This window comes from Peromyscus californicus, unplaced genomic scaffold (assembly GCF_007827085.1).
Source record: "Peromyscus californicus insignis strain IS unplaced genomic scaffold, ASM782708v3 Scaffold_18__1_contigs__length_77618521, whole genome shotgun sequence".
Lineage (NCBI taxonomy): Eukaryota > Metazoa > Chordata > Mammalia > Rodentia > Cricetidae > Peromyscus > Peromyscus californicus.
Genome location: NW_026294480.1, coordinates 54,665,979 through 54,693,911, shown reverse-complemented (window position 1 = coordinate 54,693,911; position 27,933 = coordinate 54,665,979). Strand labels below are relative to the sequence as shown.

General features: G+C 44.5%; 1 protein-coding gene and 1 long non-coding RNA gene across 2 annotated transcripts in view; one reads left to right on the top strand and one right to left on the bottom strand.

Moving 5' to 3' along the window:
- Fcho2 (FCH and mu domain containing endocytic adaptor 2) overlaps positions 1-145 on the bottom strand; it is a 100,770-nt gene extending 100,625 nt beyond the window's left edge. Inside the window, 2 exon segments of the mRNA XM_052743461.1 lie at positions 2-111; positions 113-145. Of these exon segments, the coding sequence (XP_052599421.1) occupies positions 2-111; positions 113-130 (128 nt within the window). The 5' untranslated portion in view covers positions 131-145.
- A 122-nt stretch (positions 146-267) lies between these two features.
- Positions 268-13,731, top strand: LOC128113638 (uncharacterized). The gene is made up of 3 exons (XR_008219566.1): positions 268-653; positions 8,963-9,041; positions 13,624-13,731. It is a non-coding gene; the product is annotated as an uncharacterized LOC128113638 (long non-coding RNA).
- The last annotated feature ends 14,202 nt before the right edge of the window (positions 13,732-27,933 follow it).

The window sequence follows — 27,933 nt, the reverse complement described above, 5'->3', positions numbered from 1 at the left end:
TCCGCGTCCGCACCCGCCCGCCGCTGTGTAAACACGGACCGGCCTCCACGGCGCCCCCGCCTCTCGCCACCGCCGCCGCCGCCGCCGCCGCCTTCTTCCCAGAGACCGCCCTCCGCCCTCCAGGGCGCATGCGCCACCTAGCGGCCGCCGCGGGTCGAGCTCCCGGGCGCCGCCGCCCCGAGTGCGCGTGCGCGCGGCCCGGCCGGGTCCGAGCGTTCGCTGGGAATGTGCAGAACTTGAAGTCTCTGCGAGGCGCCCCGGCTGGCGGGAGCGGGGCGACCCACAGGCCCCGGGAGGGGGGGGGGGGGGGGCGGAGCGAAGGAGGCCCCGCCCACTCGTGAGTCCAGCGCCCGGGCCTTCGAGGATCTCCAACAAGACCCAGGGCTTGGCAGGCTGGGAGTAAGGAAACTTGGCCGCTGGCCACCCCGAGGAGACTGGGAAACCTTTGGTCAACAGGGAGCCTTTCCTTGACTGGGAAGTAAGATCCAAAACAAAACTCCCCAAGGCCGGAAAGGGAGGAAACGCCCAGTGTCGCCTGCAAGACTCAGGCACTGCTGCTGCCGGTCACAAGGGAGCCAGCCAGCCTGGACCGCCTGACGAGAGCAGGCGTGACCCGAACCGTGACCCTTCCAGGCTTGTTCACCAAGCCCACGGTAATCTTACCAACTTGTACACTCAGGGAAAAGACACAAGTTTTAACATGCCTCGGCCTAATGGAGAAACTAAATCCCTTTTGCATGCCTTACTTTCCAAAAGCAAAAACTTTAGAGGTCTCAAGTTCATTAAGCCAGGTCAAAAATCTACAAAGCCAAGCTCCACAAATAATTTAGTGTAGTTTTAACTACAGTATGCACACCGCGCCTCCCAAGATCTTGTTTTCAAACATGAACACGATAACACTTTCTTCATGGGAAATTATTTCCCTCCCTGAAAGTAAAAACCTTGCATTGTCTTTCATATGGATGAAATGTAAAAAGATAACTAGATAATGGATATCCTCCATAAATATTCATGTTATGATAAGACATCTATGATCTGCTCTAAAGTATTTCATAGCAGTGAGGCAAAAGACTACGGTACAGATGAAACGAGATTGGCCATGGTATTTGTGGTTTGATGGTGGGAAATGCTGGTTTCATATGCTACTTTAGAAGATTTATGTGTATGAGTGTTTTGTCTGCTTGTTAGGTGTGTGCTCCATGTGTGTGCCTGGTACCCAGTGAGGCCAGAAGAGGTTGTGGGATCCCCTGGAACTGAAGATAACAGACAATTGTGAGCCACCCAGTGGGTGATGGAATTGATCGGAGTCCTCTGCAAGAGCAGTCATGCGCCTCACCACTGAGCCATCTCTGCCGTTTTTTGTTTTTGTTTTTGTTTTTTATATGTTAACTCTTCTGTTCCTTTAAAATAAATATTTGGTTTAGTTCTATAAGCCATCAGTCTAGTTAGATTATCCTTGATGCTGAAGAGGTAAGAAAATCCTGCCAAAAGGAGTAAGAACTTGCACCCTGCAAAAGAGGTAGACATCCAGTTCCTAATATCACTTGGTGCTACCCCCTTAGACGCAAGAAGGGCTCCTGAGTTCTAGGCATTAAATGACTCTGTGTGTGTGTGTGTGTGTGTGTGTGTGTGTGTGTGTGTGTGTGTGTGTCAGAGAGAGAGAGACACAGAAAGAGAAACACACACACACACAATCAAAAGAAAACCTACACAGGAGACTCTGTTAATGGTGATCTAAAGGTAAACACCGACCCCCAACCATAAATCTCTCCCATGACCAACACTATTCAGGTCCCAACAAAACTATGTCTTTTCCCCTCTGTCCTCAAACTAAAAGGTAACTTGCAAACGCGATGAAAATTTGTGGGAGGTATGGAACGACTACCCACATCAGAAGCAGGCAGCTTTGGAATTCAGGCAGATGTGAGCCACTGAAGAGCTTTCAGAACGGAAGGGTGACTTGCCAAACCCTTCCTCTCAGTTTGAATGCAGTGGGTTCTTGCACAACAAAAAGTGTTGTTTCCCAGTAGTGTCAAGCACAGATTCGCCTTCTCTTGAGGTTCTAATTTGTGGTTACAACTATTTAGCTGAGTGCTCACAAATAGCTGTGGCTGCTACCCAGGCCACCATTTTGTTCTTAACTCTGGTCTCATCGATATCAAGGATGTCTGCCGTGAAGGTAAATTAAATACTCCTCTGTGTGTTTCAAGTTCGTAAGGTTCATTGTTTGGTAATTTACCTGGTATTTAAGTTGGAGAACTTTATAAACAGTGATTAAGGTGGCTGAATTTCAGTAAAGATGGCATAATACAAGAAGAATGTGGGTGGCATCCGTCACCTTCTGTCCTTTCAGTGACGTTCCCAGGGATGCGCAGCTACTCTAGCCAAGTTAAGGCCCTGAGTGGGTAGCTCACTCGAATGCCTTAAAGTATAATCGATCTACACACTTAACCTTTTTTTTTTTTTAACCCAAATAGACTTTGAAATTATTATTAAAAGCCAGCAGGTCTAACAACAATATACAACTCTTCCTGCCACCTGATACCAGTCACCTGACAGTTACTCAGTTAATGTTTGGTGACTCAATCAATCATTAAGGCTGTCATAAACATGTCAAGGTGGCCGAGTCCTTGGCTAGGAAGCAGCTCCATGCTTTTACACTTGCTCTTTAGTTGATGCTAATCCTATACCTTATAAAAGTATGAAGTTCTGCCTGGTTGAACTTTTCACCTTAGTTTAAATATTTTCAAACGAATTCTTACGGGCTCGGTCATCCTTTTTACTGAGTACCAGTTTTAGTAAAACTAAGATAAAATTGAAAAAAAGTGATGAAGATATGCTTTATCGGGAGGTCTCCTTTGTTCAAGGGGCTCGACTTTTGAGCCTCTGTTTTGAGGCATCCTCATCAGATTTTTCCTTCCACTTAGGATTTTTCATCACACCTGCCATAAACATGCTGGTTTCTGGGGAGAGGCTGTTGTTCCCCATTAGATTCTTACCCAAGCGTAGACATTATAGCCCAAAGCATTCCTGGGCTGTTAACTCATAATGAGTGGTAGCAAATGAGAGAAGGGAAAATTTACATGAAATCAGTCCAGAACTTGGGTTTATAAAATATGGCTTATGTCCAAGTTCAAAGGCCTGTTCTATTAGGCAATAGAACACGTCCACTTTTGCATTCCGTGGTATGCATATGACCTTCCCATCCGGCTTACAGCTCAAAGCACATTAGTCAACATTTAGTTGCAAGGTCTATTTCCTCATAACCACGTTGAGAACTAGTTTCATTTCAGAGGAGTGGCCATAAAGTAAAGCAACATTTCCCCATTTGTTTTCGATGTAATTTTATAAATACAGTTCACTAATTCCTCAGATGAGAGAGGCACAGGAAAAGCTCATGTGGACCCGTTCCCTGCTATTCCCCTCACGAGGCAGCATCCTGTGGCAGGTGCAGGGATCTTTCTCGGTACTCATACTCAACAATAACAAGAGGGAAAAGAGCAGGAGAGGAAAAGACACATCTCTGAAATCTGGAATATTCTCTCTCTCTCCTCTCTCTCTCTCTCTCTCTCTCTCTCTCTCTCTCTCTCTCTCTCTCTCTCTCTCTCTCTCTCCCTACTCAAGAACAAGCATATTGAAAGCAAAGGCTTTATGCGAAACAGAAAAAACAAAGATTTAGCAGATGGTAGCCAGGCAGGCTGCACCCTGAGGGCTGAGAGGTAGAAACGAGCCGCCCCAATGGCAGAAGAGAACTGAACGCCGCCCCCTGCACAGCCGCCTCTGTGCTGATCATGCAGCCAGGCACACTTCTCTCTTCGGGTCACTTGGGACTGGCAGCCATTAGAGGTGGCCTCATCCCTTCCTCTAGAATGAGATGTGTTTTCCCCCAAGGGCTCCCTTACCTTGCTGTCTGTGGAAGAAGCATAACACACCCGACAGGCTCAGGGGTTTACACCACTAGTGGCCACAGAGAACCCAACAGAACTTTCAAAACTAAGCGCGAAATTAGAGTCGCAAAGGCAATAAGAGCGTAAAGACATTCATAAGTGTTTGTCATAAATGGTAGGTGGAAAGGCGGAAGATGATATGGTAAGTACATTAAAATTACAAATACACAAAAAGGGACAGAGATAAGAATAAGATAGAAAAATGAAAACAATGTTTAGACTAATAATTGCTAAGTACTTAATTTTATTTTAGTATAATGACAATATCCAAAGTAAAGAGCAATTCCTGTTCTCTTTGTTTAAAGTAACTGGGCCTGATGTTCTTTAATTGGGCCTGATGTTCTTTAATAATGCTTTTCACTGGCCCTTCCCTTCAGTAGCTACTTATTGAGCATTTGTACAATAAAAGAAAATCAAAATCCGACATGGTGGGGACTATGAAAGTTTCGGTAAAGTGTGTGGACCTGGCGCACAGGTGGTAACAACACATGCGTGTTCAATGAATAACCGAATTTCAGAGGAGTTCATTGTTTCCAAAGGGTCCGCTCACAGAAATCAGTCTTTCCTCCTTTCTTTTTCTCTCATAAAGGAGTGACAAGAAATTGTCTTGGGTTCACTATGGTTATCGGCCTTTAGCACAGTGGACTGGGGATCCGTGAATAGTGGTGGCCAGAGTGACTTTCCATGGCTGGCTAGCTCCCTAGCTGAGTGAACCACACTAGGAATTACGCTAGTGCAGCCCAAGCAAGAGGCACTGTTGGCTGAGCTGTGAATGGGGGAAGTAGATGTGGTTGTCCTTAAAGATCCTCTGGAGCCTGGACAGGGATCTGAGTCTGGTTGGTATGGCTTGAGTACGGGTCCTGTCCCGTGAGTTCATGTCAGAAGGCTTAGTCTCCAGGATGGTGAGGTTAAGATACTTGGACCTTTAAGAAGTGGGCCTAATGGAAATAATCAGGCCATCGGGGCACTACCCTTGGAAGGGATTAATGCAGGTCTCATGGAACTGGATTAGTTCATGCAAAAAAGGACTGCTATAAAGAAGCCAGGCATCTCCTGTGAATTCTTCCTCAGATACTGCTTACTGCTCCCTTGCATTCCATCACTGTGGTACCATCTACCAAGACGCCTTCACTAAAGCTGGCGGCAGCTGCCTGTGCCGGGCGCTTCAGTTTTCAATTTCCAGAACTCTGGGCTTGATTGGGTTTGAAGCCTGCTCCACAGCAAGGAGTCATTGCCTGATGCTGTAAAAGTCCATGGCTAGGGAGATCTCGAGCTCGGGGGAACCTACCATTGTTTTGCTAAATGAACACGGTGTCAACTGTCTTCTTTTGTATCTATTCCCATGGACTAGAGCTGCTCTCAGCCTTGACCAGAACTTCTGTTTGTAGTGAGCAACAGGTTTTGAAGAGATTCATAACTGGTCAACGTGCTGAGACAGTGACCGTTGAACACGCAGTCCCTGAATGGCTCAGGAAACATCAAGGAACAGGTCCTGAAAAGATTGGAAGTGCCCGAGGATGGGGAGGAGTGCATTAAAAAACCCACTGAGTTTAACCAGGGTCATGCGGTCGTGAACTCACAGCAGCCATGGTTGTCTGCATAGATGGAGCCCTGTCAACATTCCGTAGTAGATGGGAGGAAGGCTCATGAGTCTCCAGTTTCTTCCTGAGGGACCGTTGGCAAGGTGGTTGCTAAGGGAAGGAGATTCCTTTCCTCTGTGGTGTAGTCACTAGCAGGTTGCCCTTGCTCCAAAACAGTCTCCAACTCGTGTTCACGAAAGCAACCCTAATTAAACAGTGGCATACACACACACACACACACACACACACACACACACACACACACACACACACACACACGGACCGTCTCTCTCTCTCTCGCTCTCTCGCTCTCTCCTGCCAGCTTCTGGAAACTGTTTTAGCTTCATTCTTTTTTCTCTCTTCCACTCAGATTTTCTGTATAGCTTGTTTTTGCAAGGGCTTGTGATAAAAGCTCTCAATATGGTCTGCTCTCCCTCCCTCTCTCCCTCCCTTTCTTCTCTCTCTCTCTCTCTCTCTCTCTCTCTCTCTCTCTCTCTCTCTCTCTCTCTCTCTCTCTCTCTCCCCCTTTGTTTTTTAAGACGGGGTTTTCTCTGTGTAGCCCTGGCTGTCCTGGAGCTCACTCTGTAGACCAAGCTGGCCTCGAACTCACTAAGATCCACCTGCCTCTGTCTCCTGAGGGCTGGGTCAGAGGTGTGCCACACTACTACCACCAGGCTCATCCTTGGTCTTTCTGTGTAACCCAAACAAGACTCAAATTTGCAATCGTCGTGTCTCAGCCTCCCAAGTACTAGGATTATAGGTGTGCAATGCACCACCATACCCAGATCTTTTTGGTTTTCTTTTTAAAACATTTTTATTGATTTATTCTTTGACAACTCATACATGTATAAAGTACACTGTGATTAGTGTAACTCTCACCCTTTCCCCTCATTCCTATATCCCTCCCTCCAAGTCCCTTTTCCAGATCCAAGTCTTTTTTTGTTTTAGTCCACTGAGTTTAGCCAGGATCATTTGCCTGACCATGGGTTTGGAACTCTGCATTGGATCCTGGAGTTCTTAGTAATTAGTCAGAGAAACAACAGCTTCCTATGCTGTTTTTAGTTCTGCGTAGTAAACGCATCCTTCATTAAATCTGTGAATTCTTCGAGGTCTCTACTATCCCTAGAGTCCTCAGCGGACACACAGCTGAACAATGACTGTCCCTTCCCCTAAAATCCTTCAGTAGCCAGTAGTTCAGTGGGAATGGTGGGGCCTTTGTTTGTTTGTTTGTTTTTTGAGACAGGGTTTCTCTGTGTAGCCTTGGCTGTCCTGGAACTTGCTCTGTAGACCAGGCTGGCCCGGAACTCACAGAAATTCACCCGCCTCTGCCTCCTGAGTGCTGCATGATGGACTGCTGGTAGACCTGGTCTTGTGTAGGCCCACTGCAGACAACCACAGCTGCTGTGAGGTTTGAACTGTGGTGTGCCCAGAAGACAGCATTTCAGAAGCCCTTCTCTTAGAGTCTTTCCAGTCCCCCCTCTTCAATGATCCCTAAGCCATAGAAGTGGTGGTATAGACGTCCTGTTTTCCTTCATTTGTTTCTACCTGGCCTTTTGAATTAGGAGGCAGTTTAGGAAGAATATGGGTGTATATGCAGGCACATGAACTTATGCACTCTCTCCTCCTCATCCCTCTCCTGGAGTTTTTTGCCTTTATCTCCACAGACCCATTTTCCTCAGTATTATAACCCAAATTTCTACCCACAAAAGAAGACCTTTGGCATACAACTTGAGTCTCAATATGAAAATTGTGTATTTGTCTTTTAATGATTTACTTGAGGTAAACACCACTAAAATACTGTCTATAAACGTGTGCACCTTTCTGGGGGTATCTTCACATGTATTTCCTTCCTTGGGAGAGGCAAGAATTCATATTGGCATGTCACTTCAGATGCTTCCTGTACTGAGAAAATATGCTCCAGGAAATTAAGAGTTGTCTAAGGTCTCAAAACAAGTAAATGGGGCAGGGGGAAGCTGTTGTAAATGTAGCCACGTGAAGAAGGAATGGAACAGGCTGGGAAGGTGACTCTGTCAGTGAACGCTTGCTGTCGAAACACAGGACCACAATTTGATCCTCAGAACCCACAAAAAAGAGCCATGTACGACGCTATAGTTTATAATCCCAGCACTGGCGTGGCCCAAGGAAGGATACCCAAGGTTGACCTCTGCCCTACCCCCCACTTCCCCACCATGAACACACAGAGAGGCATAGGCAAAGTGTTACTGAGGGAAGTGAGACCTTGAGCACCAAGACACGCTGAAAGAGGGAGCATTAAGGAGAAAGTTAAACATGGAGCCAGGGTTTTAATTTCTGGTTTTCATTATATATACATATATATGTTTTAAACTGGTGGGGTCTGTGTTCAACAGTTTTTACCTTTTCTCCATAAGTAGATCTTTTCTTTGGCTTCCTTCTCCCTAAATGTAGGTATGACATGTTTTGATATGATGTGGATATAAATGTTAATAAAGATCCCATAAAATTTTAAAGACATTTATTTACAACATCCTGTTTAAAAAGTTTTTTTTTTTGTCTCCTTACTGTCAGCTCTAAAGTGTAATTGTTCAAAAACTCAAAGTCTAATAAAAATATAGGGCTGACCCACCCTAAACAGGACATCTGGCTATTGTATTAAAAACTGGTCCCTCTGGGTTGAGGACTTTGTATTAAAAACTGGACCCTCTGGGTTGAAGATGCAGCTCCATGGTAAAGCATGTGCTTAATATGTGTAAGGCTGGTTAAGTGGGGTGAGGGGGTTCAGTCCAAAGCTCTGAGGAAGGAAAAAGAAAAAGCTTTTTTATAGGTAGGAGGAAACAGAAAATCAAGTCAGCCTATGGCTGTACCTACCGCTGTCCATTAAAACCCTTAAGGACAACCACCACATTGTCTACAGAACCCTTTGGCAGGGGTGGGGGTGGGGGGGGGTGGGGGGGCAGGCACTCAAAGTCAACCAGACTAGATTCAAATGCAGGAAGTAAGGCTAGGGTTACTTAGCTTAGTGTCAAGAGCATCTATGGAGCATGTATGTGCACACACACAGACACAGACACACACACACACACACACACACACACACACACACACAAACATGAAAAGTAAGGAAATGACATTGACATTTTGGGTCCTAGTTTAAAATCCTATTAGATGACATCTGCCTTTATATATTTTTTTCTTTACTGTGTTTCAAGAACATACACTGTCACCAACTGTTTATTTTTTCTTCTTTCTTCCCCATTTAGGCCCATAAATATAGGTTGTTGGTTTTTTTGGTTTTTTTTTTTATTCCTACCTCCCACATGCCAGCTAAAAACATTTCTTTCCTTTGTTCAAAGTTGTCTTCAAATATGCCTTCCAAGAAAAGAATGTCACTGAAACATTATTCTTGCTATAATATCCCTTCTGTTTCTTTTCTGTGCATGCGACTGATGGATGCAGCCTTTCAGTGGAGTAGTCTAGAGCTGAGACTAGAGCCATATCCTTTGTTTATAACATCGTTTTTGCTCTCGCCTTGCAGGTATGTGCATTTGACCAGTGTTCCTGTGTGTCTGTTAATGGGGAAGCAGATGTTCTTGTTTCTTCTCTCCTTAAAAATGCAACATGAGCCGGGCAGTGGTTGCACACACCTTTAATCCCAGCCCTCGGGAGGCAGAGGCAGGCAGATCTCTGTGAGTTCGAGGCTAGCCTGGTCTACAAAGCAAGTTCCAGGAAAGACTCCAAAGCTACACAGAGAAACCCTGTCTCGAAAAACAACAACAACAACAAGAAAATGCAACATCTCAGGGCTGAGTGGTAAAGAGTACTGGCTGCTCTTCCAGAGGACCCGAGTTCAATCCTCAGCACCCACATGACAGCTCCCAACTATCTGTAACTCCAGTTCCAGGGTAACTGACACTCCCACACAGACACACATGCAGGCAAAACACCAATGAACATAAAATAAAAATAATTAAAAAAACAAAACAAAAATGCAACAACTAGAACTTTTCACTTTGTGCCTGGCTTCCATATTTGGACTGGACTATAAGAACTTGCAGCTCTAGCTGCCCATTTATTCCACAAACATTTCTTATGTCCCTGTTGTGTGTTGGCCTATCTTAGGTGTGTGAAGAGAACCGATGAATCCTGTTTTGAGTTCTTACAGCCAGAAGGACTAGACAAGAGAATACACAGTATAATGTCTGTGAGTAGATACCCAGGAGGCTGATAGATAAGTACAATGTTAAAACATAAGCAAATGTTGAAACAGCAGTATAGTGTTGTAGTGAAATAGTCCATGCAGGGTGGATACAGTTGATAACAATATATTGTACTTTTCAAAATCACTGAACCTTTCGTTTTCAGTGCTGAGGATCTAACTCAGAGCCTAGCTCATGTTAAGCAAGTGTGCTATAACTCCCAAGCCCAGGAATAGATTTTAATTGTTCTTACTACACACATGAAAATAAGTATGTGAGATAATGCATGTTAGTCTTTCCACACTGTCCATCTATGATACATATATAATTTTCAAATAAAAAGTAATGTGGGCCAGGAATGTTGTGCACCCTTTTTCTTTTTCTTTTCTTTCCTTCCTTCCTTCCTTCCTTCCTTCCTTCCTTTCTATTTTGTTGTTGTTTTTTTTGTTTTTCAAGACAGGGTTTCTGTGTAGCCCTGGCTGTCCTGGAACTCTCCCTGCAGAGCAGGCTGACCCCGAACTTAGAGATCCGCCTGCCTCTGCCTCCCTAGTGCTGGGATTAGAGGCGTGAGCCACCACCGCCCCTCTGCTGTGCACACTTCTCATTCCAGTACTCAGGAGGCTGAGGTAGAAAGATTACACATTTGAGGTCAGACTGGGCTCCCTAGTAAGACCTGTCTCCAAAAGGGTGTTGGGGGTGGGGTGGGGCTTTGTAATGGGGTCAGTGGTAGAGCACATGCCTAGTACATGTGAGGACCTGAGTTTAGCCCCCTTCACTGCAATAATAAGTTTTTGCTTTGTTTTGTTTTTTAAAGGACAAATGAGGGACCATATCGGAATGGTTCTAAAATGAAGCTGCCCGGGTTAGTATCCAGGCTGCCATTTATGAGCTCTCTGACCTTAGGAGGATTGCTTAACCACGTGTCTGACTCAGGTTGCTCAGCTGTAAAGTAGGGGTAATAGTACCTACTTCAAAGAGTTGCTATAATGAATCAAAACATGTAAAACTCTGAGACTAGTACCTGCATTGTAATCAACACATCAACTGGAAGCAGTTAACACTGTTAAGAACAGGGAACAAGGGAGCTGTTTCAGAGAGCGTATCCACGTGGACCTATCGGAAGAGAGAGAAGGAGTTTGTGGGTTCTGTAAGAACCCGCCAGGGAGAAAAGCAAGTGTAAGTTAGAGCAAATGAGGCAGAGAATAAGGCCAGGGCTAGAGGACCGAGGGCCTGGAAGAACTCTTCTGATAGGGCTCTCAGAGCCTTGGTCATCAGAGGGTTTTCAGTAAAGGAATGTCATGACCAAATGCTTAGAAGGTCCATCTTGCTGTGATGTGAAAAATAGGTTATAGGAGTAGATGATGGCAGGTCGTTAAACATCCCCAGCACACCACTAGATTCAAGATGCATCACATCTTCAGTAGAAAAACCATGGCAGGCTGAGCGAGCGTGGTGGTGCACACCTTTAATCCCAGCACTAGGGAGACAAACGCAGGCAGATCTCTGTGAGTTCGAGGCTGGCCTGGTTACAGAGTGAGTTCTAGGACAGCCAGGACTACACAGAGGAAGAAACACTGTCTCAAAAAACAAAACAAAACAAAACAAAACAAAACACGAAAGAAAAAAAAAAAGGAAGGAAGGAAAGGAGCTTGAGCTTGAGGGTGAGGGGCTGGAGAGATGGCTCAGTGGTTAAGAGTGTGTGCTGCTCTTCCAGAGGACTGGGGTGTGGTTCCCAGCACACACAGCAAGTGGCTCATAGCACCTTATAACCCCTGCTCCAGATCTGATGCACTCTTCTGGACTCCACATATATACATAATTAAAAAATTTTTGAAGTCTTTGTCAGGTGGGGTGTGACAGGCCTTTAATCCCAGCACTCAAGAGGCAGAAGCAGATGGATGGTTCTCTGTAAGTTCAAAACCAGCCTGGCCTACACAGTGAGTTCCACAGTAGCCAGAGCTACACAGTGAGACCCAGTCTCACAGTGGGCTACACAGTCTAAAAAAGGAGATTGACTCTTGTATCTTCCAAGTTTTGCTTTGTGTCAATGTTAAAAACAGATGAGCTTTAACATTTAAAGGGGAAATTTTACCCGGATGTTAAAAAAAAAAAATGGTGGTAGCCTTGGGGTTAAAGGTTCTTGCTGTAACCAAACATATGAGTCTGGTTTGGATGCTTGATATGAAAAATGCAAACATCACTAGTGAGGTGATGAGTATATGATATATGATGAAAATAAACTAAAATGAAAATATTTTGCTGGGCTGGGGATGTAGCTCAGTGGTAGAGCTTGACAAGCATGCACAAGACTCTAGGTTCAGTTCTGAGCACTAAAAACAAACAAAAAGATGTTTTTTCATTTTGATTTTTTTCTCTTCAATGACAATTTGGCTGTTGTCAATTGTGTAAAAATTATTATTTAATACTTTATCCTCGATTTTAGTAGTAGTCTACTATTCCAAGCAGTAAATACATGTGACTTCTACTAAACTCCAGCCTAGGACAGATGACTTAGTGGTTAAGGACACATAATGCTCTTTCAGAAGACCCAAGTTAGGGTCCTAGTACCCAAGTCCAGCAGCTCACAATCATTGTGCTTCAAGCTCCAAGGGACTTGACACCCTCTTTTGGCCTTTGCGGGCACTTTTCTCTTGTGTCCATATGCACACAGAGACTTACAAAAATACATAATTCAAAAGCCAAATCCTTAAATTTCAGCCTGAATTGTTTTTAACTTATAAACCTTCCTGCCTAAAAGATTATCTATTTTTTAAAAGAAAATTTGAAAGATTCAGGTGCGAATGTTTTGCCTACATGCATGTATGTGTGCCACATGTGTGCCCAGTGCCAATGAGGGGCAGAACAGGGCATCAGATCTCCTGGTGCTGGAGTTAAAGATGGTTGTGAGCCACCACGTGGGTCCTGGGAACCGAACCTGGGTCCTTCTGCAAGAACAAGAAGTGCTCTTAACTACCGAGTCAGCTCTACATCTCCTGGTCTATTTTCTTAAGAGTCAATAACATTTATTAAAATCCGCATTTTTAAAGATGCTTCACATGCTTTATTGTGTGACACTGTACAAGCTAAGGTAGACTACATCATCCTAGTACACCCCAAAAGTGGTACTAAAAGATGACAGAAGCCTGTGTCTCCCTAAGGTAAAGGGCTAAGGCAGGAATTCCAAGTAAGATGTCTTCTGTCTACATAGAGGTTCAAGGACACTTAGTCATTTCTTCTTCTTTTGGAAGTGTGGACTTTCGTTTCTGGTAAGGAGATGGTTGTCAATGATGAAATAAAGCCAATGTCTTTATTTCTGGACTGTTCTTCTGAATTTTGTATTTATTTTAAATTAACAAGTGAATATCTTTTTTTTTTTTCTGAGACAAGGTTTCTTTGTGTAGCCTTGGCTGTTCTAGAACTAGCTCTGTAGCCCAGGCTGGCCTTGAACTCACAGAGATCTGCCTGCCTCTGCCTCCCCAGTGCTGGGTAAAGGCATGCACCAGTATCACCGGGCAACAAGTGAATATCTTAAGTATTCTTAACTGCTTATATTGAAAGATACCAATCATGCATTCATGAAGTTATCTTTTTTTAAAATTTGCATTGGTATTTTGCCTGCATATGTGTCTGTGTGAGGGTGTCAGATCTTGGAGTTAGAGACAGTTGTGAGCTGCCAAGTGGGTGCTGGGAATTGAACCCGGGGTCCTCTGGAAGAGCAGTCAGTGCTGTTACCCACTGAGCCATCTCTCCAGCCCCTGAACTTATCTTTCATAATAACTATTTCCAATCTTTTTAACTTGTACAGTTTTTCACGTTTTAAAGTTATAGCCTATGTACCTGTGTTATGCTATGTACAATGTATACACTGCTTTCTGTGACTTCCCACTGGTTAACACTGGTAAATTTATGTTTTCTTTCCAGTTTTCCATGGGTTATGATACCTCAAGTTTCATCAACATAAAGAAAAATATGAAGCCGGGCAGTGGTGGTGCATGCCTTTAATCCCAGCACTTGGGAGGCAGAGGCAGGTGGATCTCTGTGAGTTCGAGGCCAACCTGGTCTACAGAGGGAGTTTCAGAACAGCCAAGGCTACACAGAGAAACCCTGTCTTGAAAAACATCAAAGAGAGAGAGAGAGAGAGAGAGAGAGAGAGAGAGAGAGAGAGAGAGAAAGAAAGAAGGAAAGAAAGAAAGAAAAATATGACTTCATGTTTTATCCACTCCCCTTTTATCAAACAGGGTCTTGTTTGTACCCCAAGCTGGTCTTGAACTCACAATTCAACAGTCTTAGCTTCTTGAGTGCTGAGATTACCAGCACGTGCTGACATACTTGACTGGTCTCCATGATTATAATCCTCCATGTTTTGTGCTCATTCAGTGAAGTTTAATTTTATGGAGACTAGTTTATTTTATTTATTTATTTTTTTTTTGAGACAAGTCTTACTCAATAACTCTGGCTAGCCTAGAAGTTGCTATGTAGACCAGGGTAGCCTCAAACTCACAGAACCTGCTTCTACCTCCTGAGTGCTAGGTCTGCTTCTACCTCCTGAGTGCTAGGATTCAAGGTCTGTGCTACCACCTAAGGCCTAGAGATTAATTTTTAAAAAGTTAATCAATAATCCAGATGTGGTGGTACACGCCTTTAATCCCAGCAATTGGGTAACAGATGCAGGCAGATCTCTTCGAGTTTGAGGCCAGTCTGGTCTACATAGTGAATTCCAGGACAGCCAGGGTTACATAGTGAGATCCTGTCTCAAAAAACAAAACAAACAAACAAACAAAAAACCAAACAACAACAAAAAACCTCAAAAAAAAAACAAATAAAGAAAACAAAAAGTTAATTCATAAAAATAACTCATGACAATTTGGCGCTTTTTTTTTACCTGTTGGACAGTGAACCTGTGTTGTCTGCCATTTACTGGGCCAGAACTTTTTTCTCATCCCTCAAAACACACTTTAAAAATATTGTTTCACAGACTGCTGGCAATGGTCGAGAGATAGCCCGAACTGACCTACTCTGGTGATAGGATGACCAAACACCCTAATTGTCGTGCTAGAAACCTCATCCAACTACTGAGGGATCTGGATGCAGAGATCCATGGCTAGACCCCGGGTGGATCTCTGGGATTCCAATTAGTGAGAATGAGGAGGGTTTATATGAGCGAGAATTGTTGAGACCAAGGTTGGATAAAGCACAGGGACAAATAGCCAAACGAATGGAAACACATGAACTGTGAACCAATGGCTGAGGGGCCCCCAACTGGATCAGGCCCTCCGAATGGGTGAGACAGTTGATTGGCTTGATCTGTTTGGGAGGCATCCAGGCAGTGGGACCAGGTCCTGTGCTCATTGCATGAGTCGGCTGTTTGAAACCTGGGGCCTATGCAGGATCACTTGGCTCGGCCTGGGAGGAGGGGACTGGACCTACCTGGACTGAGTCTACCAGGTTGATCTCAGTCCGTGGGGAAGGCTTTGCCCTGGAGGAGATGGGAATGGGGGGGGGGGGGGGGAGGTGGGGGGAAGGTGAGTGGGATGGGAGGGGGGAGAACAAGGGAATCCGTGACTGATATGTAGAACTGAATTGTATTGCAAAATAAAAAAAAAAATATTGTTTCATAGTTCCTATGATTTTGAAAAGCAATTTAAATGAAGGTACATTCTTATTTGTTTTCCGGGGTTCTGTGAGAGAGGCAAGGGTTGGATTCCATTCAGCAGAAATTCTCCTTCTCACAGCATATCTCCGTGTGAATCATCTCTGTTAGACTGTCTTCTCAGCAGCTTCTGAGGTTAACCCAAATGTGTCACAGTACAGCCTTCCTCTTCTCTCTTCAACAGCATGCTACTTCCTGGAAGAATCAGAATTAATCTGCGTTATTTCTTGCTCAGATCTACTCCTCAGCTTCTGGTCAGCTCCAAACAATCTTGACCACTAAGACCTCATACCGCTAGTGCGAGAATGGGACTATTGGTCTGTTTGTTTGTTTAAGACAGGGTCTTTCTATGCAGCCCTGGCTGTCCTGGAACTCACTCTGTAGACCAGGCTGGCCTCGAACTCACAGAGATCCACCTGCCTCTGCCTCCTGAGTGCTGGGATTAAAGGCGTGCGCCACCATGCTGGGCTGGGACTATTGGTTTTTCATTTCTGGCTCTGCACTCAGCTTCGGAGTCCTGAGCTCTGGCGGCTTCTCAGTCCACAGCTAAGCTCAGGTCTTCCAGTGTCTGTGACCAGTCGGCAGCCCTCCTTCCCACTTAGGTCTTTTCGTTTTACAGATGTGGAACTGGCATTCTGGCTTCTCATTCTTGTTGCTTTTAGTTTCTGAGAGGCAGAAACGACCTAACTTTTCTTTGTCTTGTTAATATTTGGATAGCTTTGTACTTTAAAAAAATGGATTTAGTTAGGGTGCAAATCAGGGGTTCCGTGATCACAGTTTCACTATAACAGCATTATGAGTTGCTCACGTTTACCCCTCCACCCCGCCCTCTCAATCCTCCCCCATCTTGCTGGTGCCTTCCCTCCCTGCCAAATGGTTCCCCTTCTGCTTCTGCGTCATAGGCATGCATCTGTATAACTTCTGCACGTAAGAAAACGGGCACCGTTTGTCCTTCTCCTCCTCTCCGCTCCGCTTTCTTCCTCCCGTATGGCCCCGTACACTTTCATATCATATACACGTGCATACATATACATGCAAGTACTTAAGTTTAGATTTAAATAGATTTCACGAGAAAACATGCTTATCTGAGTCACTTAACATGTTCTCCACTCATCTCCCTCCAGATTGCATAGTTTTAATTCTTCCTTGTGGCCACATAAAACTCCATTGTGTATGTGTGGCACATTTTCTGTATCCATCCGCGGCTGATGGGCATCAAGCCTAAGCCCCACAGCATGGCTGTTGTGAACAGTGCTGCAGTAACACGCAAGTGCCAGTGTCTCTGTGGTCCCCAGGGTCTTAGCTGTACTTCATGCAAAGTTCGCATCAGTTCCCATCAACTTTTGATATGTGAGGGTGGCCCTGCACTGCTCCTGATTTCGGTACTCTTTTTTTAAGCTCCTGTCTTCCCACAGCCTGTTGATTCCTTACTTCCTGTCCCTGTTTGTAGGTGCATGAAATCCTCACTTCAAATGGGAACTGTTTACTCAGTTATGAATACAGAGTTTTGGTTAGGGGAGGGACAGGCTGTAGGTGACTTGACTTCTTGGCCTCTCCTCCCTGACCGTCCAGGGCATTGTCCTTGTCCTCCAATCATAGCTTGCTCTGGAGCTGTGGTGTTTGGTAAATGTTTAACGACCAGCTTGGGGGTGAGGGTTCACCCTGGTTTGCAGCATTTCCTAATTTCCATACAAGGTGAACTCTCCCCTCGAGCCATACAGTATCACTGAATGGCATGGGTGGGAAGAGCCTGGCCTGCCTCCCTCCCTCCCTCCCTCCCTCCTTTCCCCTGGTCAGGTCTGACATGGATGGGAAGAGCCTGGCTTCTCTCCCTCTCCCCAGTCAGATCTGCTGTAGCAGATCTGATGGGGAGCTAGTTTCTGCAGCCCCAAGTTCTTACGGGGACTGGCTTCAGCTACTTCACCAACTATCCTGTTCTGTTTCATGGTTTAAGTTCTGCTCTGCTAGAATTTTCTATCAATTCTTACGTTTTGTATTTTTTTCAAAACTGTCTTACGTTTGTTTGCTGGAAGTACTCTTTCTGGTTTTTCTGTGCTGTTTTATATATAGAAAATCTGTGATTTCAGTGAAATTCACAGAAGGAAATGCAAAAGCGAGTCCTAGTTCGTGTCTTAACTTCTTTTTTTCAGAAGTCACTTCCCCTTCTGTCTCGGGAGGTCACTCCTCTCCCATGACCAGTGGCTTTCCTGAGAGCTCATTATCTTGAAAGATGGTTTAACTGAGAAGGGCCACCGAAGGGCTGCCAAGACGTTTCTGAGGAAACTCTGATAGCTCGATGGAAGTTACTGAATGCTCCACCTAAGCTCCAACTGGGGGATACACTGTTAGGTTTAGGGTGGCCATGCACACTGGCTAGAGTGGAATAGCCTACAGGTGCCTGGGCTAGGGAACAGCTAGGGTTCTGGGGGACAAGTGTTTGTTTAAGGTGATCAGTAGTAAAAGGATCCAAATGGGCATGATCGTACAGGTCAAATGAGGGGCCTCCCAGGCTCATTTAGCAAGCCCATGGAGGTGGGCAGCCCCAGCTCTCACATGAGCTGTTGAAGCCATTTGGATCTAACATCTGGGAAGTCCTCCCTCGCCAGAGCAAACTAGGCCAGGGATGGTGGCACACACTAATGAAGGCATGCTGGAAGCAGAAGCAGGCAGATCCCTTTGAGCAGGAGGCTAGTCAGTCAGGAGTAGGACTATAGAGATCCTGTCTCAAAAACAAAACCCCGCTTCCCCCGAGACTATAGCAGCTGCTCCCGACTGTTCCTTGCTTCGTTAGTAACATACATCTTAAGTTTTCTCTTCCTCCTCCTTTTGCAATCAACTAAAACCATACGTAGAAAAGCATGCTTTGGGAATCCACACACCAAGGCCAGAAGAAGCGGAAAAAAAAAAAAAAGCCCAAAACTCCTGGAAATATGACAAGAAGCAGGACCTCTGTACAATCTAAAAGACACTTGTTAATTCCAAATCTGAGAAACGCGGTCAGCGGCCTAAGGCTGGCGTTTACTAACAGGCCCGCTCACCCGGTTCTCCTCATAGAATGCTTTCTATACCAAATGCACATTTTTGGACCCAGTAAGGAAAAGAATGAACTGCAATGGCAGTACATTGTATACAGTAACGAGTTTATCCTCTTTAAAAGTGCCAATGTCGCGAAAGACCAAGGAGCCTTTCCATATGAAGGCAAGTAGAAAGAGCCACCCACGCGAGTGGCCAGGGGGCTTCCTTTTGCTGCGGTACTAGGATACTTAGTAAACCCTGAAAATATTGTAAATTTGATCTTTTTAATTTTTGAGATTACTTACCGTATATATAGCCCAAGACGGCTTAGAGCTTGGAATCCTCCTGCCTCAGTTCTGAGTGACATACCCAATCAGATCTTGGTTTTATTTTTCTGTTTACACAAGTGTCAGTGTCAGAGCATACACGCTGAGGTACTTACTGGTGAAGAGGCGCTTCCAACTTACCCTCAGACGGCCCAGGAAGTCTTAGCTACTTGTCCATAAATTAAAAAAAAAAGATTTAAAAGACAATATTTACACTAATATTTATCAAAATGAACTCATAGTCACACAAAAAGGTTTATTGAAGCTTGATTCATGTTGCCAAAACCACCAAGATGTCCTTTATCATGGCGAAGTATATTCATACACTGGAATACTACTTAGCAGTAAAGGAACGAGCCATTGATTCCAAGAACCAGCATGGAAAAATCTTAAATGCTTTTTGTTAAGGGAAAGCCAGACTTAAAAGGCTACTTATTATATGATTCTGGCTATACATGAGCAAAGGCAAATTTGTAGGGATGGAAAACAGCCCATGGTATCAGTGGATGAAGGGAGAATGCTTATATGGGGGAATATTTTGGGTAATGGAACTATTTTGGGAGGTTTTGGCATAGTTAAAATTAGTCAAATCAGAACTTTTATTGTATAAGTTCTTTTGTTTTGTTTTTTTTGGAGACAGGGTTTCTCTGTGTATCCCTGACTGCCCTGAAACTCACTGGGTAGATCAGGCTGGCCTCAAACTCAGAGATCTGCCTGCCTCTGCCTGCCAAGTGCTGGGATAAAAGGCGTGCGTTACCACCGCCTGGCTCTGTAGGTTTTTATAATCAGGAAACCAAGAGAGGTGGGATCCACATATGAAATGCAGACTCAAATGAGTTTATATATTGCAAGTACATATCATAAGCTAGAATGTTAAGAAAAGCAGCTGAGAGGCCTAAGGGTCCTTGGGAGATGGTGGTCCAGCTGGAGACCGGGAGGCTCAATCCAGAAAGTACTATCTGAAAACACAGTAATTTAGTTGGTAAGTTTGCTCATTACAGTAGCCAAGTCTAAAACTAGATTCTTATTAGGGTTGCATAAATAATACGACACATTGGTGATAATGAGCCAGTTTATTATTTGCAGAGAAATGCCATCAGTATTCGGGAGGGGGGGTGAGAAGGTGCTGTGGGATGTCTTTTTGCATGCTGTGAATGTGTTACTCCAATTGGCTAATAAATAAAGCTGCACTGGCCTATGGCAGGGCAGGATGGAGTCAGGCTGAAAGATCCAAGAGAGATAAAGAAGAAAGGAGAGGCAGAGATGAGACCCAAGAACAACATGCCAGCAGACTGGTAAGCCACGGAACACATGGCAAAACACAGATGAATGGAAATGGGTTAATTTAAGTTATAAGAGCTAGCTAGCAAGAAGCCTGAGCCATTAGACCATATAGTTTGTAAGTAATATAAGCCTCTGTGTGTTTACTTGGGTCTGAGCGGCTGTGGGACCGGACGGGACACAGGAAAACTTCCAGCTACAAGAAGGGATCACAGTTGAAGACATCAACCTGAAGCTTATGTTTAATATAGTAACACAGAGCCAAATGTAGACATTCACAGTCAGTAGACAGTGTACATGCAATTCCTTTCTCCCCACTGAGAAACAATCATGGTAGTAACAGTGAACACACTCAACACTACCTAAATGCCAATTTCCTAAAAAAGAAAAAGCGGGGAGAAGCCTCTGTCAGTGCAGACACTTCCATCAGGAAACACTGTGGCATTCTGCCACGCCACCAGCCTGCTCATGAAGTAAAGCAGCTCTTCATTTCTTTTCCCCCTTTTTTAGGTACTGGCCAGAGGCTGAGAATGTTTTCCCTTATATCTGGGCCTTTTCACCCTGTCAGCCTCCACTGTGACTATCTTTTCATTTCCCTTTCCTGGCAGCTGCTAAGATTCACAGCTTGCCTCCCTCCCCCCTCCCTCCCTCCCTCTCTCTTTCTCTCTCTCTTTTGTTTTTTCAAGATGGTTTCTCTGTGTAGCCCTGACTGTTCTAAAACTCACTCTGTAGACCAGGCTGGCCTCGAACCCAGAGATCCACCTGCTTCTGCCTCCCACATGCTGGTTTAAAGGCCTGTGCCACCATTGCCCAGCTCTTGTTTTCTCCTATAAATAAAATCTACTAAAATTGTTGAGCTAAAACACAAACGAATGAACAAAAAACAAAACTCAGGGTCCTTGGAGAAGTATCTGATTCTGGTGGTGGTGGAAACAGACACGATGTAGTGCCAGGAAATAACTCAGTGTCAGCACAGAGCTATAAATCTTCCATGGGCTGGAAGCTGAACCCAGGGACTTGTACATAACATACACACAATGTAATGCTAAGCTACAACTACCCCTCCGGGAATTTAACCACAAGGCACATAAAACAGAATCTTATTTTAGCAAAAAAGTAGTAAACTTTACTAATGTGACATCACATTGCTCTTAAAATTACATCAGGACTTCTAGCACATTATAAAATTTCAAGTCGCTATCTCTTTACCAGATTTTTAAAAAAAAAGATGTATTTATTTATTATATATATATATAGTGTTCTGCCTGCATGTAACTCTGCAGGCCAGAAGAGGGCGCCAGATCTCATTATAGGTAGTTGTGAGCCATCATGTGGTTTCCGGGAATTGAACTCCAGACCTCTGGAAGAGCAGTCAGCGCTCTTAACCTCTGAGTCATCTCTCCACCCCTCCAGATTTATTATTATTTTTTTACATGCTTTTGTGTGAAGATGTCAGATCCCCTGTAACCGGAGTTACAGACAGATGTGAGCTGCTATGTGGGTGCTGGGAATTGAACCTGGGTCCTCTGGAAGAGCAGCCAGTGCTCTTAACCTCTGAGCTATCTCTCCAGCCCCTCTTTATCAGATTTGTAAATAAGACCAAATGATGGCTTTAGGAGACTAGAAAGGTGAAGTAAAAGAAAACTTAAAACACACGCCAGTATAACAGGGATGGCACCACCAACAGGAAGCCACAGGCTCTCCCTGGCCTCACAAGGCACCTGATAGGAAGATGATCAGACTCCACTTGGCTAGCTGCCAAGATGCATTCACACAGCTCCCACTTGAGATCACACTGTTCCTTCCCTTGGCTGACGACCCTCTAAGACTTTATCACACAGTCACACAGTGGGGAAGGCTGTGTGATAAAGGTGACACCTAGTCTCCTCATAGACAGAGCTTCCTTCCCAAGCCCCAATCTGAGACCAAGGCAGAAAGTGGGTACTCAGTGACCTCCATACTGTGTGCAGCCCTCCCCTTGGGTCACAAGCCCCACTACCTGACAGGTTTAAGAGCTTTGCAATGGCTACAGCATACCAGGACAAGAACTGCCTTTGCCAACAGAATCTTGAACTCGTTTTGGGTGACAGGTTACTTAAAAACAAGTGGCAGTATGGCGTTTTTGCTAAGTTCAATCACGTGGCTTCCAATCCTGGTACCCCATGGTGGCCTGCCTTCTGTGAAACAGAAGCACAGCTGTCAAACTTAAGCAAACTCTTATGCAAAAAGCACTTGCACCCTGTCCTTCCTCTCCTTCAGCAACTATTTTCTGATACACGGTGCTCCAGGAGTCATCCAGAGCACTATCCATGCTTCTCTCTTGTGGGGCGCTGTGTGTTACTTCTTTGTCAGATCCTCTGTCAGCTCCACAACTAGCAGCAAGGCAGCACCTGAGACTGTTAAGACACATTTCAGCCAGAAATCTTACACGAGGTGCTTTCCTTGCCTAGATCAGAGATCAGAAACCCTGTAATAGAACTTTCAAAGTTCCCACATCATGAATGATTATTAATGTGTGTGTGGAGGGTGATGGTGGCTGGAGAGACGGTATTGGTTACTTTCCAGAGGACCTAGGTTCCATTTCCAGCACCCACATGACAGCTCACAACCATCTAACTCCAGGCCCAAGGGATCTGATGCCCTCTTCTGGCCTCCACAGGTACCAAGTACACAAACGGTATGGTACACATAGATGTAGGCAAAATACCCATATACATAGTGTGTGAGGGGAGTATTAATGCCCCTTGTGATGGTGCACCCTTTCATCCCAACACTCAGGAGGCAGAGGCAGGCAGAACCCTGTGAATTTGAGGCCAGCCTGGTCTACACAGATCAGCCAGGGCTACAAAGTGAGGACCTATCTCAAAGGGCATTAAAATTTAAGAACTTCCATAAAGAAATACATTTAAAAGGCTGTCACTTTAAAACATAACGTACCTGGGCCATAGAGGCAATTGCCTTTAATCCCAGAACAGGGGAGGCAGAGGCAGGCAGATCTGTGAGTTGGAGGCCAGCCTGGTCTACAAAATGAGTTCCAGGACAGCCAGGGGTGTTACACAGAGAAATCTTGTCTCAAAAACAAACAAACGAGGTCATTAAAAAACCCACCAATGGAACTGTTTGGGAGCTGGAGAGATGGTGACTCAGCAGTTGAGTTTGGTACTGCTCTTGCTGAGGACCCAAGTTCAGTTCCCAGCACCCACACGTGGCAGTGCACAACTGCCTTCACTCCAGCTCCACGATGTGACACTCTTCTGACCTTCCTTGGGTACTTGAGTGCACATACATTAAAAAGAAAGAAGTTGCTTAGTAACCCTCAACCATTTCCTTTTCAGAGTGGGTCTATAACCAAGTGCTAAATATTTTCGTTTGCCATGGATGGAAACAAATGTAGACAAACAAACTAGACAAAGTTTTATGCTCTTTAACTTCCACGTGTATTTAGTTGACTAATGCTGTAGACCAGGCTGGCCTTGAACTCCGGAGATCCGCCTGCCTCTGCCTCTTCTGGGATTAAAGGTATGAATCATCTCTGCCTGGCAGGGTTGACTAATTTTAACACATTATTTCATAAACTTGCCTGCTTGTAGGTCTGTTCTTATTATAAAGCATCAACGTTTTTTTAAGCTTACTATGAAAGTGCATGGTAGTAAATATGCATGGCTATTCAAAGTTATCTTTGAAGTTGAATTTATGTACTATGACACTGCCCCATATTTTCCAATTCCTGTCTTGTTTTAGTTTTAGGATTTTTTTTTTTTTTTTTTTTTTTTGGTAGGCATTCTAGAGAAATGTTTTCCAGCAGGTTTGTGTGTCACCTTTGGTGGATCCAAGTGTTCAGCCCTCCTGAGTAAAGGCAGACCCTCTTCACATCAGCACCGGATGCTTCAGCTCTGCTCAAAATGCCTTTAACAATGCATGCCAAGCTTTTATTTATTTGTATCATTTAGAGAATGTGAAGATACTCAGTACTCTCCCACTTGCAATATTAAGTACCCAACCAATAACTCCCCTTCAGTCAGTAAGGAAAATAAACTCGACAATCATCCCAAGATACACAGTCGAAAACTCTTTAATACACAGTGAGGTAATCCAGGCCCAACTCCATCCTTTTTCTATGTGTGGATCCCAGCTTCTGATGTCAAGTATGTAGTATTTAGTGGGGTAGTGTGGGAAAAGAGGCTTTACGGGAGGTGGGGTGGGTAACACAGGAGATATGTGAGGGAAAGGGGAATTGCCAGGGATAAAAGAGTACATTGGAAAGAGGGAAGGTTGATGATGGGCACTGCATCTGAACTCAACATCTACAGACACATTTGTCTTTACTTCAACACTGTTACATACATAGCATTTACACTGAGAACTGCAATTTTTTTCTTTTTTGAGACAGGTTTCTCTGTGTAGCCTTGGCTGTCCTGGAACTTGCTCTGTAGCCCAGGCTGGTCTCGAACTCACAGAGATCTGCCTGGCTCTGCTTCCCGAGTGCTGGGATTAAAGGTGTGCGCCACCACCGCCTGGCGTAGAACTAGAATACCTAAAATCAACTATTGAGGGAGGGTTGTCTCAGATGCCAATCACATTAGGATTGTATTTTAAACAAATAAATGTGTCGGGTTGAGATGGCTCAGCGGTTAACAATACTGGCTGTTCCTGCGGAGGACCAAGGGTTCGGTTCCCAGCACCCACTTGGTGGTTCCCAGCCACCCATAACTCCCATTCCAGGGGTCTGATGCTGTCGTCTAGCCTTAGAGGGCACTTCTCCCACATGGTGTAGTTACACACAGGCAAAACTCATAATATGAAAAGAAATCATTTCTTAAATAAACTACTTAAAAAGTTTAGTACAGGGCGGTGGTGGTGTGCGCCTTTAATCCCAGCACTCGGGAGGCAGAGCCAGGCGGATCTCTGTGAGTTCGAGGCCAGCCTGGTCTACAGAGCGAGATTCAGGACAGGAACCAAAACTACACAGAGAAACCCTGTCTCGAAAAACCAGAAAAGTTTAGTACATTACCTTCAAATCTTTGAGTTATCTGGAATTCTGGTGGAGTATGAAGTTATGAACCCAACTTCTTTGCTCTAAACTTGTCAAATAATCCATTTTATTCATTGGATTGAAGTGCACTAGTTTCATGTTCAGATGTTTCTGGACTCAGTTCTGTGAAGTTACTGGTTCACAAGAGTAATCCCTTTACCACAGATCTGAAATAAGAGATTGTTCTACCCTTGTAACTTTTTAAATCTACTGAGGATGGTGTTAAAAGTTATCTCAGGCTACTTCAACTTGCTTTTCACAAGCTTCTAAATTGTTAAATTTAGTTTCAGAAAATCAGACTTCACTTGCCAATCTGACCTTGAGAAAATGGAAAGCCAAGGTCTCTTAAAATCCCCGGAGGGAGGTAGTATCCTTTTTTCTATAGCTATTAAAAACCCCGCCAAAGGGGTTGGGGGGATTTAGCTTTTTTTTTTTTTTTTTCCACTTTGCCATTCTCAGGTATTTCTCAGCTTTATGGTTTGAACTGCCATTTACAAACCAATTTCCAGCTCATCTTCAGCCAGGTATCTGCCTGTCATTAAAAATGCCTTCTCCTACTTCTCATGGACACCTCCAACCTATTCCAGTGAACTGCAATTACACCCTTTGGGCTGTTTGCCATGCCAAGGTCTGCAGAGCCATTTGTGATTCCCCTCCACAACACATTCAGTGTACTGTCAAGTCCCGAGGACTCCTTCAGGTACACCCGAGTATCCAATCGCTCTCCACCATCCCCATCACTATCCTGACTCATCAAACTCTCCCCTGACCACAACAGCATCTGCTGAACCTGCTTCCACCTTAGCTCCATAGGGCATTTTTAATGTCTTCTATAGTTTTCTACCCTGAGGTACCAGAGCCCTTCCCACTTGGCTATTACTTTTCAGACCTCCTCCCATTCTCCTTCCTCTAGACACTAAGTGAGATCCAAACACATAGTCGCACAGGCCATCTATCTTTGTTTGTTCTCTTACCCGAGATAAACTCCCCGAGAACCAACAGCCTCCACTCTTTCAGACTTTTGCTCAAATGACCAGACAGTCCTCCATCACCTGTGCTCCTTGCTTACACTAGCACTTGCTAGCACAGTCTAACACTATTTTACACATAAGACTCAGTACCTGTGAAATCTGCAATATGAAAGCACACTTCACACACAAAGCTTCCTGAAGCTAGAAACCCATGCCATTAGTACAACTTCACAGTACACAAGGTGGTGCGGCTAGGAAAACCTGCAGATCATAACTGAAGCTTAACCGTGTTACAACCACTACTTCTGGGCCTAACAATTTCACCAAAATATTACTGTGAAAGTATGCTAAGTGTTTAAGCATCTAAACACCCATCACCGTTTCACTCAGAAAAAAACATGTGAATGCACATCAGTAGGACAGCTGTAGAAATTGTAAACTAGGTTAGGTATTATTTGCTACATTAATATGCAGTCATCAACTGACAAGTCTGGATATATGTAACACTGCCTAGAAACAATGCAGAAACCCTCCACACTTATATGTACTCGAAAGTATGAACAGCAAATTACTGATAAAACTCATTTAGATTTTTCTTTTTTTTTTGAGAAAAGATCTCTCTATGTAGTCCTGGCTGTCTTGGAACTTGGCTATGTAGACCAGGCTGGCCTTGAACTCACAGAGATCCTCCTGCCTCTGTCTCCTGAGTGCAGGTGTTGCACTTCTTACTCACCAATACAATAACAAAGAGGAATACTTGAAATGGTCACAGTAAGATCGCTAAAACATGTGAACTGCGTGAGTGGCTGGGACAAAAATCACGATGGCCACTGAAGCCATCTTCACACCAATGTCAGTGGACTGAGGTTTATTAAACTTCAGACTGTCACCTGCAAGCTGCAGTAAATCAAGAGACATTTCAGGAAGTCATTGCAGTTTTACCAACACAAGACTCAGAGATAAAGGACCACGAGGGACAGTGAGGAGCTCCGACTGTCAACTGCACAGTACAGGAAATCCACCCAAGACCTGTGTGGGTCCACTGCCATTTCAACCAGAAGCCCTAAATAAGAACATGACTTTTCGGGGCTGGAGAGATGGCTCAGAGGTTAAGAGCACCGACTGCTCTTCCAGAGGTCCTGAGTTCAATTCCCAGCAACCGCATGGTGGCTCACAACCATCTGTAATGAGATCTGGTGCCCTCTTCTGGCCTGCAGGGATACATGCAGGCAGAACATTGTATACACAAGAAATAAATCTAGAACATGACATTTTTATGTCAGATTATAAATGCATTACAAAAACACCAGCTGAGAAATGGACTCATTTACTCACTTACCAATATGGCTATCACATGAACTGAGTAACAAAATCATTTGAATAAAACTGGTAAGACTGTAGTTTCACTGAAAGGTCAAGATTTCATCTCCAGGAACAATTTCTTTAGGAAGCAAATCAGAATCCTGAACTAATGATCATGTAGATTTAAATGAATGTCTCCAACAACCTAATCCCACACCCGGAACTCTTTTTTTTTTTTTTTTTAAAAAAAAACTTTAATCAATTTATTTATTTTATATCCAGGTCACAGTTCCCCCTCCCTCCTTACCTCCTAGGTTCCCCCTTCTCCCCGACCCAGTCCACTCCTCCTGTTTCTGTTTAGGAAAGGGCAAGTCTCCCCTGAGTATCAACAAAACACGGCATATCAAGTTTCAGTAAGACTAAGCACCTCCCCATGTATTAAGGCTGGGCAAAGCGACCCAGTATGAGTAGGGTCCCAAAAGCCTGTAAAAGAGCCGGAGCCAACCGCTGCTGCTAGGTGTTAGGAGTCCCACGAGAGACCAAGCTACACAACTGTAGCATATACGCAGAGTGCCTAGGCCAGTCCCATGCAGGCTCCCTGGGTCAGTCTGTGAACTCCTATGAGCCCAGGTTAGTTGATTCTGTGAGTTTTCT